The 18,693-nt window shown below is 38.4% G+C and overlaps 1 protein-coding gene across 12 annotated transcripts in view; it reads left to right on the forward strand.

The window, feature by feature from the left end:
- The window catches only part of HELZ (helicase with zinc finger), a 175,833-nt gene that overhangs the window by 63,809 nt on the left and 93,331 nt on the right, over positions 1-18,693 (forward strand). For all 12 annotated transcript variants that reach the window (XM_078374466.1, XM_035301579.3, XM_078374468.1 and 9 more), the window contains 2 exons: positions 12,556-12,889; positions 13,735-13,865. In XM_078374466.1, the coding sequence (XP_078230592.1) occupies positions 12,556-12,889; positions 13,735-13,865 (465 nt within the window). The remainder of the gene's footprint in view (positions 1-12,555; positions 12,890-13,734; positions 13,866-18,693) is intronic.

Here is an 18,693-nt window from a genome sequence, read left to right on the forward strand (position 1 = left end):
ACTCATTAAAAGTATATTCAGAAAAGGAAAGTAAAAACTTACAGATACTTTGGTTACCCTAGTTATAGATTAGTTATGATCTAAATTTTGAAAATACCTGATTTCAAATTAAATACATGTAAAATTTACAAAGTCAGATGGAGTATATTTTTCATTACTCTAAGACTTTAAATCCTGGCCCATTGGTGGTCTCTTAAAAGGCTTTTATCAGTTGTGTCTGTAGGCTGTTTTAATGACATTATTAGTTATTAAATAAGAAGGACAGTGGCTTGTATCATACATATTATTTATATTATCTTGGATTCTTTTTCCTTAGGAAAGAACACCATGATAAATCATAAATATTGGGATTAAATAGAATTTAAAAGCTTATCAGAATCCTGGAGACTATTTTTGAGTATCATAGCAGGAATTCAGAAAAAAAAAATTAACATTTATTTAATACTTTATTAAAGTTTATAAATCATTTCATTACTTAAGAATGTTCAAGTAAAGCTCAAAAAACTTGTGGATTATTATATTAAAAATAATCTCTTAAAAGTAGAAACTTGTCTGAATAGAAAAAAGGAGAATCCCTACAAAATTGTAGGGGTTAAATACTGATCAAGTGACTAAGGCTGGGTGTGGTGGCTCACACCTGTAATTGCAGCACTTTGGGAGGCTGAGGTGGGTGGATTGCTTGTGCTCAGGAGTTTGAGACCAGCCTGGGTAACACAGTGAGACCTCATCTCTACAAAAAGTAAAAAAATTAATCAGGTATGACATGTGCCAGCTACTCTGGGGCCTGAGGTGGGAGAATCACTTGAGCCCAGGAGGTCCAGACTTCAGTGAGCTTTGATCACATCACTGGCTTGGTGAGAGTGTGAGACCCTGTTTAAAAAAAAGAAAAACCAAATAGTTGAAAGTGCCCTCTAAGAGTACCTTGCAAGGGCTTTCATAGCCAGTCTGAGAGAGTCTTAAAAATATTAGCACTGATGGCAAACTAAGTTTGTGTGATCCTTTAAAAAAATTTTATTATAATTTTGAGACAGGGTCTGACTCTATCACTGAGGCTGAAATGCAGTGATGCAGTTTTGACTCACTGCAGCCTCAACCCCCCAGGCTTATTTGATCTTTAAAATGGAAGCCTACCTGGAGAGGCTGAGTGGCTGAGAATGCAGGTGTGCGTCACCACAGCCGGCTTCATTTTGTATTTTTTGTAGAGATGGGGTTTTTGCCTCGGGCTGATCTGGAACTCCTGGGCTCAAGTGATCCACCCACTTTGGCCTCCTGAGGTGCTGGGATTACAGGCATGAGTCACTGCACCTGGCCCAGTTTGTGTGCTCTATCTGAAGACTTGTTTGGCAATTTGTATCAAGGACTTTAAGTTTGAATCTTTTGGTGTGGAAATTCTATTTATGGGGAATCATAATGAAGAAATAATCAGAGTCAAAGAGTTCTGGACACATATCTTTTAAAGAGTAGTGAAGAATAAGTTAATTATGATATAGCTGCATGATTGAATGTTATATAACTTGAAATTATGTTCTTGAAGAATTTTTAATACAGTGATGACTCTCATAATATTAGGGAAGAAAATACACTAGTTATAACACCTTACTGCCATTCTAATTTTATATAGACGCCTACACACACACGTGTATGCATGTGTATAGAAACACTGGAAAGAGTTAAAGCAATATGTTCTGCTTGTTGGACTAACAGGTGATTTTTATATTGTAATAGTTTTTTCTACTTTTGAAATGTTCTATAATGACCATATTCTACTCTTATAACTAAGAAAATGTAAACAAGGAAATATAAAGAAAACTGGTATATGATCAGTGGCAACACTTGGTGGTCATGGTGTACAAAGGCCTTTAGGCATGAAAAGAAGAGATTGTGGTACGGCAGTGGTAAAATAGTGTGTAGTATTTTTATAGGAACTTCTGAGCTTTCTCTGTTTTTTAATCTTTAAAGTTATATCATAGTTATTGACTCAAATAGGGATATTTATAAACTGAATGTAAATCAGCAGGATCACGATTGGTGTATTCTGTCCACAACTACACAAGAGTTTTGAAGGATCGTCAAGATAGAAATATTAATTTATTGCGACCTGCCTAACATGTGACAAGTAGTTACTGTGCTAGAGAATTCTTGAATTTCTGTTGATACTCTCTCACCTACAGGTAACCCTGGATATGAAGGCTGGTAAATTAAACTTCTGAATGTGGCAGGCCTGTAAAAGTTAGTGAAGTACAGTGCAGAATTGGTATACATATAAAGAAACAGATCCTATATAAATAGAGTTCTCAAGAATGCATCTGTAAGCAAGACATGGATTGTGAAGAATTTTCAAAAGTCTGTGACAGTTTCATATGCTGCTTAAAAGAGTATTTTGTTTTCTCCTTCACTCTTTAAACTTAGTATTTATTTGCATTTAGTTGTTAATTCTTTAAGTATAAATAATGTAAGATATATTTTAACAAATTTAGGGGAGGTCTCTATGCAGCTTCTGAGCTGTGATCTAGTGCAGGGCTCGGTAACTTTTTCTGTAAAGGGCCAGATAGTAAATATTTCAGGCTTTGAGAATTTCATACAGGCCTGGTTGCATTTCTTCTTCTTCTTCCTTCTTCCTTCTTCCTCCTCCTTCTTCCTTCTTCCTCCTCCTCCTCCTCCTCCTTCCTCCTCCTCCTCCTCCTCCTCCTCCTCCTCCTCCTCCTCCTCCTCCTCCTCCTCCTCCCTTTGTAAAATCGGTTGTCAGTTAAGGGCTATACAAAAACAGTCTGAAGGTTGGCTTTGGCCTTTGGGCTGTGCTCTAGTGTATCTGACTAGACCATTTTGCTTGTTTGTTCAATCAATACCAGTCATCAGAACAAACCCAAGTCACCATTAGCATTGTGAAGAATGTTTTGTTGTGGTTTGAGACCCAATTTAAAGGTAGGAGACAGTGGTATACCTATATAAACTCATCTTTCTAAATGACTTGGATGTGTATTGACAGTAATAAGTGTGTTCTGAACACACTGAAGTTTGCCTCGTTGTGACATTGTGGTCAGATCTGCCACACAATTAGTAGGATATTTCCAAAGTCCATAGAATGTTTCAGTTTTCTGTGAACTTTGACAATTTAAGCAGAATATTTCTTCCTTTTTTTTTTTTTTTTTAACCTTGAAACAGAGTTTCACTCTTGTTGCCCAGGCTGGAGTGCAAGGGCACAATCTTGGCTCACTGCAACCTCCGCCTCCCAGGTTCAAGTTATTCTACTGCCTTAGCCTTCTGACTAACTGGGATTACAGGCGAGTGCCACCATGCCCAGCTAATTTTGTATTTTTAGTAGAGACAGGGTTTCACTGTGTTGGCCAGGCTGTTCTCAAACACCTGACCTCAGGTGATCTACCTGCCTCGGCCTCTCAAAGTGCTGGGATTACAGGCATGTGCTACTGCGCCTGGCCAAAGCAGAATATTTCTTATCACAAAAGTAGTATCAAGGAGCTTCATACTAGTTTCTTAAATTTTGATGATAGGGATTGCAGGAGACTGAGGCGGGAGAATCACTTGAATCCATGGATTTGAGGCTGCAGTGAGCTGTGATCGTACCACTGCACTCCAACCTGGGCTACAGAGCAAGATCCCATCAGATTATGCCTTTCACATGGTTATTTTAGCATTTCTTCCTAGAAAGTAGATTGAAAAATTGCTCTCAAGATTAGAAAATGGCTCTGAGGACAAAGTTTCTCTCTCATCTACCCTGTCCCCAACACGCAAGCACCCTCCATTGCGACTATAATAATCAATTGGCAGTTTCCCCAAAAGTCTGCTCTCTCATTCTCATATCTTGTTTTCCTTTAACCAAATACTTACTCTTTTTTTGAAACGGAGTTTCACTCTTGTTGCCCAGGCTGGAGTGCAATGGCCCCATCTCGGCTCACTGCAATCTCTGCCACCTGGGTTCAAGTGATTTTCCTGGTTTACTTCCCAAGTAGCTGGATTATAGGAGCCTACCACCACACCTGGTTCACAGGGCCATGAGGAACTAACAGGTTCTGTGATGGGCAAATGAAGGTTGGAAAGTAGATTGGAAAATGGCTCCCAAGATTAAAATACATTTTGGTTTGAGAGGCTGGATTTAATAATCTAGTTTTTTTTTGTTTTTTTTTTTAATTGAGATGGAGTCTTGCTCTGTCACCCAGGCTGGAGTGCAGTGGCGCGATCTCGGTTCACTGCAACCTCTGCCTCCCGGGTTTGAGTGATTCTTCTGCCTCAGCCTCCCGAATAGCCAGGACTACAATCGCCTGCCACCACACTTGGCTAAATTTTTTTGTATTTTTAGTAGAGACGGGGTTTCACCATGTTAGCCAGGATGTCTTGATCTCCTGACCTCGTGATCCTCTTGCCTTGGCCTCCCAAAGTGCTAGGATTATAGGTGTGAGCCACTGTGCCTGGCCCTCCTTTTTTTTTTCTTTTAAGGGATGATTTTTTTCAAAGCAGTACAGAAAGTACCGTTTTTTCTTAAGTTGTTTTAGTGTAAGATGTGGGTAGGTGGCAAAGATAATACCACATTTAATTTTGTTTAAGTTTTAGAAAATGCTTTTCTTTTGAGATTTGTTTTCTTTTATCCTCATGTTGATATGTGTTCAGTAATGATTCTACTTTGAAGTGAAATCTGTTTGATTTTAAGACATATGTTTTCAAAAGAAATGTACTTTAGCTGTAGCTATTGTGCCCATCAAACTGTCCATGCCTCATCAGGTCATTGTGGCTGGCTTCTCAGTGCTAACAGTTGGCATGTCAGGCCTAGTATGGGGTGCACATTTTATCATTAGGATGGTTGCTGTTTCATTTCTGTTGCTCTGCTTCAGTAAACTCAGGGATTGTTTTATTACTTTGATTTTTATTGTTCATGTACTTAGAAATCACATGAAATGAAAATCACTATATAGATTTGAAATTTTTAAAAAGTTACACTCAAGAGATAAATTGTTGCTAAGGTTGATAGAACCATGTTTCTCATTAGCATAGAAGTATCTTTTTAAGTCTATTGAATATCCAGTTGGCTATAATTCAGCCATTCCCTAAAAGGTTAGGAATTATGTGAACTTTAAGGTTGATTTTATTTTATTATTTTATTATTTCTTTTGAGATGGAGTCTTGCTCTTTTGCCCAGGCTGGAGTTGCAGCTCACTGCAACTTCTCTCTCCTGGGTTCAAGTGATTCTTCTGTCTCAGCCTCCTGAGTAGCTGGGACTGTAGGCACATACCACCACACCTGGAGAAATTTTGTATTTTTAGTAGAGATGGGGTTTTACCATATTGGCCAGGCTGGTCTCAAACTCCTGATCAAGTGATCCAAAGCCTCCCAAAGTACTGGGATTACAGGCTTGAGCCATCATGCCCAGCCTAAGGTTGATTTTAAAATGTGGCATGCAACAATGGAAAGATGGTTTTTCTTCTTAATAAGAAATATTTTTAATTGTAGGATATATTTTCTAGTTTAGGTATTTCTGAGTTATTAAATTTCAAAAAGTTCATATTTTAATATCTAAGATTACTAACATAATTTTAGTTTTAGCCTGTTACTCTTTTATACAAATTAATTGTTAGTAGCTATAACCTCTACCAGAAAGTCCATAATGTCTGCATCTTGAACCTGTGATGCATTTTCTGTGGGAAGAGTCTTAGGACTTTATTTCTTAGAAATTCTAGTGCCTCTTCCGCAAGAGATTGTTGCAGGGCACAACTAAATTCATAAAAAGATTTTCTTGTTGCTCTAAACTGTGAGATTAATTTCTGGTGCTTGCTAAATTGTGATCAAGTGTTTTGGGATGGCGATTCTCAAATAACATGAGTGAAATTTTGATATATGGCCTAAGGCCTGGGTGCAGTGGCTCACACCTGTAATCTTAGCACTTTGGGAGGCCCTGGTGAGCAGTCTTTTGAGCCCAGTAGTTTGAGACTAGTCTTGGCAACATTGTGAGACCCCATCTCTACAAAAAATACAAACATTAGCTGGGCGTGTTGGTGTGTGCCCGTGATTCCAGCTACTTGGGAGGTTGAGGTGGGAGGATCGCTTGAGCTCAGGAGGTCAAGGCTGCAGTGAGGCAAAATCATGCTACTGCGTTCTAGCCTGGGTGACAGTGAGACCCTGTCTCAGAAACCCACATAAACTATTAAAAAATGTATGTGCCTTAAGATAGTTGAGCAGTATATTACAGGATTTCAAGAATATGTTAGGGAATAATATAAAGTGGCTGAAGTGGGAATATGGTGCTTGGAAAAAAATCAGATTATTAAAAAACATAAAATTAATCCAATGAACAAAATTTATTGAATATTGAAGGTGCTATATTCTATGCTAGTCACTGCTGATTCTAAGGCCAGCAAAATATGTTTCCTTGTCCCCCAAAAGTTTGTAATCCAATAGGAGAGACAGACCCATGAATACAGGGTTATGATAAAACGTGATCAGCACTGCACTAGAGGAATGCACAAGGACCCCATGGGAGAGGCACTTTCCCACCTCAGTGGAGAGAAGGAGGGTAGTCAAGTCAAGGAGGGGCTCACATTTGCTTTCTAGAGCAGATGGAATGTAAGTTGAACTTTGAAAAACAGGTAAGATTTGTCAGGTTTAGAAGTGGGACAAGGCCAGGTGTGGTGGCTCACGCCTGTAATCCCAGCACTTTGGGAGGGTGAGGCAGGTGGATCATCTGAGGTTAGGAGTTCGAGACCAGCGTGACCAAGATGGTGAAACCCCGTCTCTACTAAAAAAAATATAAAAAATTAGCCAGGTGTGGTGGTGGGTGCCTGTAATCTCAGCTACTCGGGAGGCTGAGGCAGGAGAATTGCTTGAACCCAAGAGGCGGAGGTTGCAGTGAGCTGAGATGGGGCCATTGCACTCCAGCCTGGGCAACAAAAGAAAAACTCTGTCTCAAAGAAAAAAAGAAGGGGAAGCAGCCAGTTGTTTATTATAGTTGCAATGGAGGGTGCTTGTGTGGTGGGGACAGGGTAGATGAGAGAGAAACTCTTTCCTCAGAGCTATAGAAAGCTACTTATCAGATTTGCATTTTACCGAGATCCTCTGATGGGGATGTGGAAAACAGATTTGAGACAAGAAGTCATGTTAGAAGTTTATTATAGTAATCCAAGTTAAAAATGCTGAGATGCAGATGAATTAGGAAGGGGAGGAGCTAACAGGGCATAGTGAGTCTTTGATGGGTGAATGAAGGTTGGTGAGAGAGGCAGGGTCAAGGATGACTTGATTTTTGACTTGGATACCTGCATGGATGATAGTGCCATTCTCTAAGTTGTTAATATGTAATAATACATGGGAAGATTGGGTTGGGTCACACTGGGAGATCAGATAGTCAGTTTTGCATATACTGAGTTTAAAGGACATATAAACAGAAGTGTCCATTTGATAGTTGGATTTACAGCCCTGAGCTGGGAGATCTGGGAAAGGCTGACCTAGCAAGAACTTAGAGTAGAAGGAAGGCAGGTGGAGCTTATAGGGAGTAGTTGGTGCTTAGATGGGAGATGGGGAGCAGCTAGGAGAGGTAGGAAGAAAACTAGGAGAGTATTACCATATAGAAGTCAGTGGAAGAGGGAGTTCAAAAGAAGACGTAGACTGTATAGTGAAAAAACAGTTAAGAAAACTACATCATCTTAGCAAAGATAGGTGCTTTGTGAATCAAGAATTTCTTGCACTGTAAGTAATCTCTTCCCTCTGAGAAAGTTGTAATGACCCCTAAACTCTGCAGATTATATGGGTAGTAAAGGAAAGTAAAATTTTAACTTAATTTGAGAAAGCAGGAGTAAAGGAAGAGTTGCAATTTTTTTTTTTTTTTTAAAGACAGAGTCTCATGCTCTCACCCAGGCTGGAGTGCAGTGGTGCTATCTCAGGTCACTGCAACCTCCATCTCCTGGGTTCAAGCGATACTCCTGCCTCAGCCTCCTGAGTGGCACAGGCCCAGGTAATTTTTGTGTTTTTAGTAAAGACGGGGTTTCACTATGTTGGTCAGGCTGGTCTTGAACTCCTGACCTCAAGTGATCTTCCTGCCTTGGCTTCCCAAGGTGCTGGGATTACAGGTGTGAGCCCCTGAACCTGGACTCCTGTTCTTTTTAAAAGCATGTATTTCATTTAAAAAGCAAGAAGCAGGTGAACACAGATTCTATATAAACTGAGGAGTATTTTGTTTCATTGTCATTTCAAGACTTAAATGATTCCATGGAGCATATTCCATGGAGTACATTCCAAAGAGTCAAGCACAACTAGATAACATATTGTATTTCTTTAAATTACTATCCTACTCTTGTTTGGATCTAGTGAAGTATGCATAGAGAATGAGAGAAATATAATGTGATTTTTAGAAATTATGCATATCACTTGTAGATATTAAGCAAATTCTGCTGGAATTCATTTGCTCATCTTATAAAGCGACATTACTAAATATTAACTTCAATGTCTATTTACATATCTTTTTTTAGCCTTAAGTATTCTATTGTAAATAATTTTAAAATTACTAACAAAGCTCATAAACTATCATTACAAGCATAAATAGCTATTCAGATGTGTTAGTTTCATTACTTTTTATTTCTGTAATTATACAGAAGTATTTTTATAATTTTGTAAGTTTTAAATACACAAATGGACATTTAAAATTTTAATAGAGAGTTTGAATTAGAGTATTTAGCTTTTTAATATTGAAAGCAATACACATATTTCCATTAAATAAATTTATAATGTTTTTAAAGGGTTTTATTTTTCCCTTAAGGATTTATAAGACATTCTTGACATCATGTATACAAAAGAAGATCTGAAAATAAAACAATTCAGTAATATTACAAAATAGCATTTTCCATAAATGAATATATAAATTTTTAAACAATTTAACCTTTTCAGTCAAAATCCTAAAATTTTGCTACGGCTTAAATGTCCTCTCTGAAACTCACTTTGAAATTTAATTGCCATTGGGTTGTTTTAAGAGGTGGGACCATTAAGAGATTGTTCGGCCATGAAGCTCTGCTCTCATGAATGGATTAATGTTAGCATGAAAGTTGGGTTTATTATTTTGAGAAGAGTGAGCTTGGCCTGCTCTTTTTCTCTGGCTCTCACTTGCACTCCCTTGGCCTCCTGGTTTCCACCATGGGATGATGCTACATGAGGGCCCTCACTAGATGCCAGCCCTGTGGTCTTGGATTTTCCATTCTCCAGAATTATAAGAAATAAATCTTTGTTATTTATAAATTACCCAGTCTCAGGTATTTTGTTATAGCAACACAAAGCGGACTATGAAAATTGATACCAAGAAGTGGGGCTATTGCTATAACAGGTAACTGAAAATGTGGAAGCAGCTTTGGAACTTGGTGATAAATAGAGGCTGGAAGAATGTGGAGGAGTAGGCTAGAAAAAGCTTAGACCGCTATACATGGAGCATTAAAGAACTTTCTAGTAAAGGCTCAGAAGAGAGCTGTGGGGAAAGTCTGAAACTTCTTAGAGATTCCTTAAATGATCATAATCAGAATGTTGTGATCAGAAATATGGATAGTAAAGGCCATTCTGGTGATGGCAGAGAACTTGGCTGAATTGTGCCCAGCCCTAGGGCTTTATGGAAGTCAGAATTTAAGAGCAATAAACTACGATGATTGGCAGAAGTATCCAAGCATTTAAGGTGCTATGTGGCTTCTTTTGGCCACTTACAATAAAATGAGAGAAGAGAGAAATTATTTAAAGATGGAATTTATAATTAAAAGGGAAGCAGAATGGAAAGATTTGGAAAATTCTCAGCCTTGCCATGTAAAGAATAACAAAGCATGTTTGGGAGAGTATACTGAAGATGTGGCCAAGTGACCTTTGGATAGAAGGGTGCCAGATTCTATTCATTAAGACAATGAGAGAATGAAGGCATTTCCGACTTCTTCCTGGAGCTAGGACCCTGAGGGCAGGGTTTCCAGAGAGGTGTCTATGAGACCTGCCCCTATGGGGCTGCAGCATTTGTTCCTAGGGCTGCCTTGGGACTCTGCTCCCCACAGTACAGTGCTCCTTGGCAGTGGTCCTCAGCTGTCCTAGCCATGTATGGCTCAAGTGGGCCCAGGTGCAGCTTGAGATGCTGCTCTGAAGGGTGCAGGGGTAAGCCTGGTGGTGGCTATGTGATGCAGAGTGGGTGAGCTGTGGAGCCATGGCAGCCTCCGCATAGACTTCAAAGGATGTACTGGACAGCCTGAGGGCCCATGCGGAGACTTGTTGCAGGGGTGGAGCCACTGTGCAGAGCCTCTACTACGACAGTGCCTAGTGGAACCCTGGGAGTGGGCTAGATCCCGAGACCCTAGAACTGAAGGGTCAGCATTATGCAGCTCTGGCCTGGGAAAGCTACAGAGACAAGACTTTCAATCTGTGTGAGCTCCTGGGTAGAACTGTATTTTGGAAGCATGTAACTTGTTAACTTGTTCACAGGCACAACTGGAGAGGAATTTGAATCAGGACAAATTGTGCCTTGAGTTTTACCCATGTCTGATTTAGTTGAGACTCTGGATTTGGACTTTTGAGTTTATCCTGGAAAGAATTATAACTTTTAGGGGCTATTGGGATGGAATGAATGTATTGTGTAAGTGAGAAGGACATGGCGTTTGGAGGCTGTGGGGCAGAATACTGTGGTTTGAATGTCTCTTCCAAAACTAATGTTGAAACTTAATTGCCATTTGGACAGTTTTAAGAGGTGAGACTCTTAAGAGGTGATTAGGCCATGAGGACTCTACCCTCATGAGTGAATAATGTGATTATCATAGGAGTTGGCTCCTTACCGTGAGAGTGGGCTGTTAGAAGAGTGAATTCAGTCTTCTCTTGCCATTGCTTTTGCTCACAGTCTGGTGCCCTTCTGCCTTCCACCATGGGATGATGCTGCTTGAAGGCCTTCACCATATACCAGCCCCTTGTGCGTAGACTTTCTAGTCTCCAGAACTGTAAGAAATAAATCTCTGTTCTTTAGCTGTTACCCAGTCTCAGGTATTCTGTTCAGCAACACAAAACAGACTAAGACAAACCTAAGGAAAAGGAGAAAATGTTGCCATCACTTCTTACCATATTGTCTTACCTCTTACAGCACCATTTCAGAACAGCAAAGAACTGTTAATTAGTGTACATCTTTCTTTCACTTCATATTTCCCTTTTTTTTTAATTTGGAGTCAGAGTCTCACTGTTGCCCAGACTTGGAATGCAGTGGCACAATATTGGCTCACTGCAGCCTCCGCCTCCCATGTTCAAGCGATTCTCCTGCCTCAGCCTCCCTAGTAGCTGGGATTATAGGTGCCTGCCACCACGTCAGCTAATTTTTGTATGTTTAGTAGATACAGGGTTTCACCATGTTGGCCAGGCTAGTCTCGAACTCCCAACCTCAGGTGATCCGCCCACCTCAGCCTCCCATAGTGCTGGGATTAGAGGCATGAGCCACCACGTCCAGCTCCATATTTCTTGACTGTGAATAAGTGAATAAACTCCCATATAAGTTACATAAAGATACATAAATTAATCTTGATTAATTAATCTTGATTCTCAGTGCTGCCTTCACACACATACTCTTTCATACTCACGTGTACACATGGCAGTGTGAAGGGTATACCAACTGTTGTCTAATAAGATAGGCTTTAACTTTTCTTTCTATAATTACTGCATGAGACCTGCCTCCATATAGCCATGAATGAAAATTTATTTTAAATGTTATTTATTAACATTATTGAAAGAGATGTTTTATGGTTAGAATCTGTTGGTAAGATCTACTTGAAAAGCAATTGTTTTAAAGTCCATTGTGATTTTCAATGCGATTTGCTTCCTTCTGGTTCCAGGTGATTTTAAAGTCTTTGTCCCATCAGTGTGTTCAAACAGACTTTTATATTAATTGGTATATAAGATTTCATGTTACTTACAAAAATGACATTTAGTTTCATGTTAATACTCACATTTTTTTGGAATGTGCATATTCTTCAACACAACTTAGTATGTATCTTTATGTAACTTATATGGGAGTTTATTCACTTAAAAAAAAAGTTTTGTTGGCCAGGCACAGTAGCTTACATCTGCAATCCCAGCACTTCGGGAGGCTGAGGTGGGTGGATCACCTGAGGTTACGAGTTTGAGACCATCCTGGCCAACATGTCAAAACCCTGTCTCTGCTGAAAATACAAAAATTAGCTGGGCATGGTGGTGTGCACCTGAAATCCCAGCTGTGTGAGAGGTTGAGGCAGGAGAATTCCTTGAACCTGGGAGGCAAATGTTGCAGTGAGCCAAGATCGTGCCACTGTACTCCAGCTTGGGTGATAGAGTGAGACTTGTCTCAAAAATAAAAAATAAATAAATTTTGTTGTTTCCAGCTTGTTTCTTTTTTCTTTTACTATCTCCAGTAATGGCTATAAGCAATCCAGCTTGTATTACAGGCAAAAAGATATAGTTTTTAGCTCAATGAAGTGGAATTGATGTAATGCCTTAATTTTTGGTATGTGTATATGATTTACTTTCTTTCACTCTTCTAGTTTTTACATATTTTTGATGTAAAATATTCAAACTAGTTTTCTACTTCTGATTTAGGTTCAACCTTAAAGTGCAATTGCAGATTCTAGCAAGCTTCATGCTCACTGGCGTTTCTGGAGGTGCAAAGTATGCTCAGAATGGACAACTTTTTGGTCGCTTTAAGCTTACCGAAACACTTTCTGAAGATACTTTGGCTGGACGACTGGTGATGACCAAAGTCAATGCTGTTTATTTATTACCAGTCCCTAAACAGAAGTTAGTTCAGACCCAGGGAACCAAAGAAAAGGTTTATGAAGCTACTATTGAAGAAAAAACAAAGGAGTATATATTTTTAAGGCTATCTAGGGAATGCTGTGAAGAACTTAATCTTCGGCCTGACTGTGACACACAGGTATGTTTGAAGGTTGCAGTTTAACCATCATAGTCTGTAACCTCATTGTCAGCTTGTAGTCTTCCTCTGGTTTTGTTTTTCTTCTGCCATAAACAAAAGCAAAGCTGACTTTCGTAATGGGTTGAAAATTGGACCGGTAGTAACTCCCAGAGAAAAGTGATTCTTTTAAATTTAAGTAACATTTAAAATGTTCCAGTGTTATACAAGGTTGAGCTTTCTGATTAGAGTTTTAAATCAGCAATGGAAGAAAAGATGAAACTAAGCTACATCCTGGGACATCTCTCATCTGCAGTTGTATCTGTTCCTGTTCTCTATATCTTTATGAATTTTTAGGTGAATTATGTCTTCAGTCTGCCATATTTAACTGGAAGACAAATATTTTTTCCTGTTAAACATAAAATTTGGTGAATATTTATTTATTTATTTATTGTAAATTGGTAGCGTGCCATAGGGCTAATCATCTCTCATGACTAAATACTTCATATGTTCTGAATTTTTGCAAATGTATTTTCATGGGAATGGTAGTCAGGTAGCTTTTATCTAGAGATTAGGTAACTTATAAATACGTCAGTTTCTTAATATGTAAAATGATGTTAATAGTAGTATATATATATCATTGGTACTGTTAAATGAGATAATCCATAGTAAAGTACTTGTTATGGTGCCTGGTTATAAATGAACAAAGCAAATATTATTCATCATAATTATGATTAGACTTTAATTATACTTTAAAAGAATCACTAAACTTACTGTCTCAAATAGATTTCTCCCAAAGTATTCTAGCGAGCTGCCAGGATTGATGTTTGCTTTCATGCTGTTTTTTAAAAATTCGTTTTGTGTTTCAGGTTGAACTTCAGTTTCAATTAAATCGATTACCCCTCTGTGAAATGCACTATGCACTAGACAGGATCAAGGACAATGGGGTTTTGTTTCCAGATGTCAGTATGACTCCCACCATACCATGGAGTCCTAACAGGTACAAAAAGGCGATAGCTCATTAAAAGAGGTTATGTTAATATTAAATTGAATATCTGTATCAAATCACTCAAGCATACTTTTATAAGAAAGTTTGCCTATGCTGTTCAGGAGATGCTAGTTTAGAAAAGAGAGTAAAAGAACACTTAAAATGAAACATTTGAGGTTCATCATCTTTTTACTTTGTCTCAGAGTCTAAATGAATTCTATTGCTTTTCTCAACAGGCTTAATTTGATAGGATGCCAAGCAATTCAGGAATATTTCCAAATAGAAGTTGAGTGGCAAAATTAGGGCCTTTCTAAAGTGGTTCCAGTAGTTAATTTTAAATACTTTTTATTTATTTATTTATTTAGAGTTGAGATCTTGCTCTGTCACCCAGGCTGAAGCATAGTGGCATGATCATTGCTCCTTGAACTCCTGGGCTCAAGCAACTCTCCTGCCTCAGCCTCCAGGTAGCTAGGATTATAGACACATGCTACTGTGTCTGGCTGATTAAAAACATTTTTATAGGCAGGGGTCTGCTATCTTAGTCCAGGCTGGTCTTGAGATTCTGGCCTCAAGTGATCTTCCTGCCTTGGCTTCCCAAAGGGCTAGGATGTGATCCACTTCACCTGTTCTAATTTAAAATAATTTTTAAAGATAGAAGAGATATTTATAAATTAGCAAAATGGACAAAGTACAATAGAAGAAACTACTCTCAAGTTAATGGTTGTGTCTTGTTCTGCTTTAATTTTGTTAGGATGTAATTGAATCAGTTTTGCAAGAGAAAAATTCTTTACATGTAATTGAAGAAGGTACTTCCATTTTGTTATAAGCATGGATGACAGTGAGAGCTGTATGCCTGCATCTGTCATTTAACGTCTTCACTGGGTTTTTTCTTCTTAGCCCCTGCCAATACTCATTTTGCAACACCTTTTTAAAAAAAAAAAAAAAAAAATCTCAGTGGCTCTACACAATAGAAGTTTATTTATCACTGTGTCAATTCAGTCATGGTAGGGTGGCCCTTTCCATGACTGATGGAGCTTCTGGGATCTTCAGTAAGTGGTTTCCAGGAGCACCTTGGGTGTTGACATTCAGCTGGCCGACGGGAAGAGTGAGAGCACAGAGGGTCATGTGGGAAGCTTTTATGGGCCAGGCCTAGAAGTGGCATGTGTCACTTCCCCTCACATTCCATTTCTTCTGGTCCTAAAAACAGAATGACGAGAAATATCCTGATGACATAAAACCTCAGTCATTTCTCCCTTGTTTTGCTTACTCTTACTGTGCTGTCCCCTCTGTTCTTTTTACTGCCAAAATCATTGAGAGGGAGTAGTCTGTGTCTTTCCAGTATTCTTTCTTATTCACTCTGTAACTTCTGTTTTCCTCTTGTGTACTATCCTGAAAGTGATTGGTGATCCGCTAATTGTAAAAATCCAGTGACATCTCCTCAGTTCTCTTCTGATTCAGCTTCTCTTCATGCTTCCTTTTCTTTTCATTCTCAGAGCCAGTGCTTCTTTTAGATCTGGACTATTTCAGTAGCTTTCTAGTTGGCCTTCTCTCCAGCTGTCTGTGGCCCTGTTTTCTGGCTCATCCCAGATATTTCTCCCAGAGTTAGTTTTCTAAAATAATCATGTCATTTCGCTGCTTGTAAATCTCTGATGGCTTCTCCTTGATATGTAGCTAAAGGGTGAGCAGTGTAAGCCAAAGCGCCACTGCATGGCCTCTTTGACTGTGCTTTCCAGCAGTATCCTCTCAAATTTCTTTTACTTTTCTGTACTTGACACTCCTTTTGTCCCTCTAAATCCCCTTGTTTTAGCAATATTGAATTACTTCGAAGTTTGTTTAATTTGTCTTTTATTTATTTTCTTCCTTTCTGTTATTCTTTTTAAAAAGAATAATTGTTATTCTTTTAAAATTGTTTTTAATTGTGGCAAAATACATATAACATAAAATGTACCCTCTTAACCATTGTAAGTGTACAGTTGCATAGTGTTAAATATATTCACATTGTTGTACAATCTCCAGAATTTTTTCTCTTGCAAAACTGATACTATATACCCATCAAACAACTCCTCATTTCCCCCTGCCTGCAGCTTGCCCTCTCTTTAAATGATGTTCTCTCTCTTGTATAATCTTTGCCCAATGTTAGTTCACTGAAGATCTCTCTGTCCTTTAAGATTTGGTCCAGATCATATGCTCTCTTCTTCAAACAGGTGAACCTGACCCTTACATGTCAGTATTTTAACAATGCCTGACATGTGCTAGGCTCAGTTTTGTGCTTTTAAGCACAATTTCTCAGTTTGTCAATTTGTGTACATTTCTAGACTGTGTTTCTTGTTAGACTCTGGGCTTTGTACAGGGAGAGACCATGTCTTATTTTTCTTTGAATACCAACAGGATTTTACACATTAATCATATTTGGCATATTTGCGTTAATAAAAATTTCAAGTTTAAAGAAGAAAAGTTTCAATCGTGAGGCCATGCCAGTAAGCTTTTAGGCATTTTTACTTCATGTGCTCACTTCTGAAAATTATATTGTATATAATGTAGTATATTTAAATACCACTGACTTTTTTTTTTTTTTTTGAGACAGAGTCTTTCTCTGTTGTCCAGTCTGGAGTGCTATGGCGTGATTTCAGCTCACTGCAACCTCTGACTCCTGGGTTCAAGCAGTTCTTCTGCCTCAGCCTCCTGAGTTGCTGGGATTACAGGCATGCGCCACCATGCCCAGCTCATTTTTGTATTTTTAGTAGAGACAGGGATTCACCATGTTGGTCAGGTTGGTCTTGAACTCGTGACTTCGTGATCTGCCTACTTCTGCCTCCCAAAGTGCTAGGATTACAGGCATGAGCCACTGCGCTTAGTTTTAACTGCAAAAGTAAGCAAACTTTCAAGCAGGAAAAGACTTTTATACCACTGTAATTTACATAGCAATTAAAAGGTATTTGGGTCTAGGAATATACTGAGAAACCATTAGTTGTAATGATAACGGGCTGACGCCTGTAATCCTAGCACTTCGGGAGGCCGAAGTGGGAGGATTGCTTATGCTCAGGAGTTAGAGTCCAGCCTTAGCAACATAGTGAGACCTCATCTCTATAAATAAATAAATAAAAATAAAAATTACCTGGGTGTGATGCATATGCCTGTAGTCACAGCTAGGTGGGAGGCAGAGCTGGGAAGATTGCTTGAGCCCAGTAGTTTGAGGCTGCAGTGAGCCACTGTTGTGTCAGAAAATATTTTCTGGAATCATGTGGCATATAGATAGATAAATGAAGTTGAGAAATTGTTCTTAAGCATGTAGTCTATAAATTAATTATAACTGTACTGGGTCAGGGGAAGAAAGGACTTTGAATTAATTTAGCTCTGGGAATAAAATAAAGTTTAAAATAAAGATGGCTGCTGTAGTTTATTTACCATAAGCTTTTTCCAGTCAGCTGAGGAAGGAAGTGAAGAGCAAGAAGGGCTTCCTTTAGTTAAAAACAAAAACAAAAACAAATTATAATAAGTGAGGCTTTGTTTTTACTTTATTGGGTATAGAAACCCTTCTGAGGACTTCTTCCTCCATCTAGTTGATCAGAATTGGGTCTGTAGCAAAGGAGGCTGGGAGATGGAGCATTATAACTGGCTTGGCTCAACAGTAGAGGAAGGCCGAGAGAAGGCTGCTATGATTATGGTTTTAGGGTAACCATTCTACCTAATGCTACTACATACATTAGGTCTAGACTTAGCCACCACCTAAGGCAGTTTTCTCATTTATAGAAGATAGAAAATGGCTGGATACTGGTAGAATTATGAATAAATAAGCTGGTTAATGCTGAGGGACTCTGAAAAAAATGAGATTTAGTGAGTGGCAAATTTCAGAAAAAGAAATATTGGCATGATTATATGGTCAAAGTTTGTTTTCTAAGGTTTTATATTTTTTAAGGAGAATTTTGTTGGTTTGAGATTATATGTCATAATATAAGTTATTTTATATGTGTATTGTAGAGATGGGGGTCTCACTATGTTGCTCAGGGTGGTCTTGAACTCCTGGTCTCAAGTGACGCTCCCACCTTGGCCTCTCAAAGTGCTGGAATTATAGGCATGAGCCACCATGCCTGGCCAGGTTATAATTTCTTAAAAACTGAAAGTGTTAAGGTTTTAAAAAAATAACCAGTTTCTCATTTAAGTAAAATACAGCCTCACAGAGGGAATTTTCCTGTCTAAACTCTGTCCTCTATTTCAGGATTATTTTGCAGGCACTTTTATTTTAAATTTTCTAAGAGTTTCTTTACACACCCTTCCTATTTTGATTTACATCCCTATCATTTTTGCCATAGTTGTTGTGATGTATAGTATTTTAACTGTAGTTGTGAGAAAGAATGCTGTTGATTCTCCACTCAGTTTGATCTGTTTTAGCATCTGCTGTCCATTTAAATCTTCAAAACTTAGCCAAGTCATAGAAGGGATACTGGTAAGATAGATCTCATTACAGTCGCCAAATGTGCAACTGTGACAGGTGTTCTGTACTCTGACCAATATGATATGTGTATTACTTGTGTGTGTATGTGCAAAAATATTAAACATTTCATTCTCTTTGGCTTTTTATGGCAAACATTAACATCGTTGTAAAAATTCTACATAAGATCTTTGTAAAAATTAGTATCTCTTAACCAGGGACATAGAGGTTTGTTCTTTTCCTCTCATTTTAAACCTTACTAACAGATATTTTAAATAAGTAGAATTTGAAATTTAGATAGTTTTCCTTTTGCATTTCATTTGCTATGCAAAAAAACCTAATACTCCATTAATATCAGTAAAATGTTTTCTGATGCTTTTTTGTAACAGAGGGAAATTGCCTTTTTGAAAC

Source organism: Callithrix jacchus, chromosome 5 (genome assembly GCF_049354715.1).
Source record: "Callithrix jacchus isolate 240 chromosome 5, calJac240_pri, whole genome shotgun sequence".
NCBI classification, from domain to species: domain Eukaryota; kingdom Metazoa; phylum Chordata; class Mammalia; order Primates; family Cebidae; genus Callithrix; species Callithrix jacchus.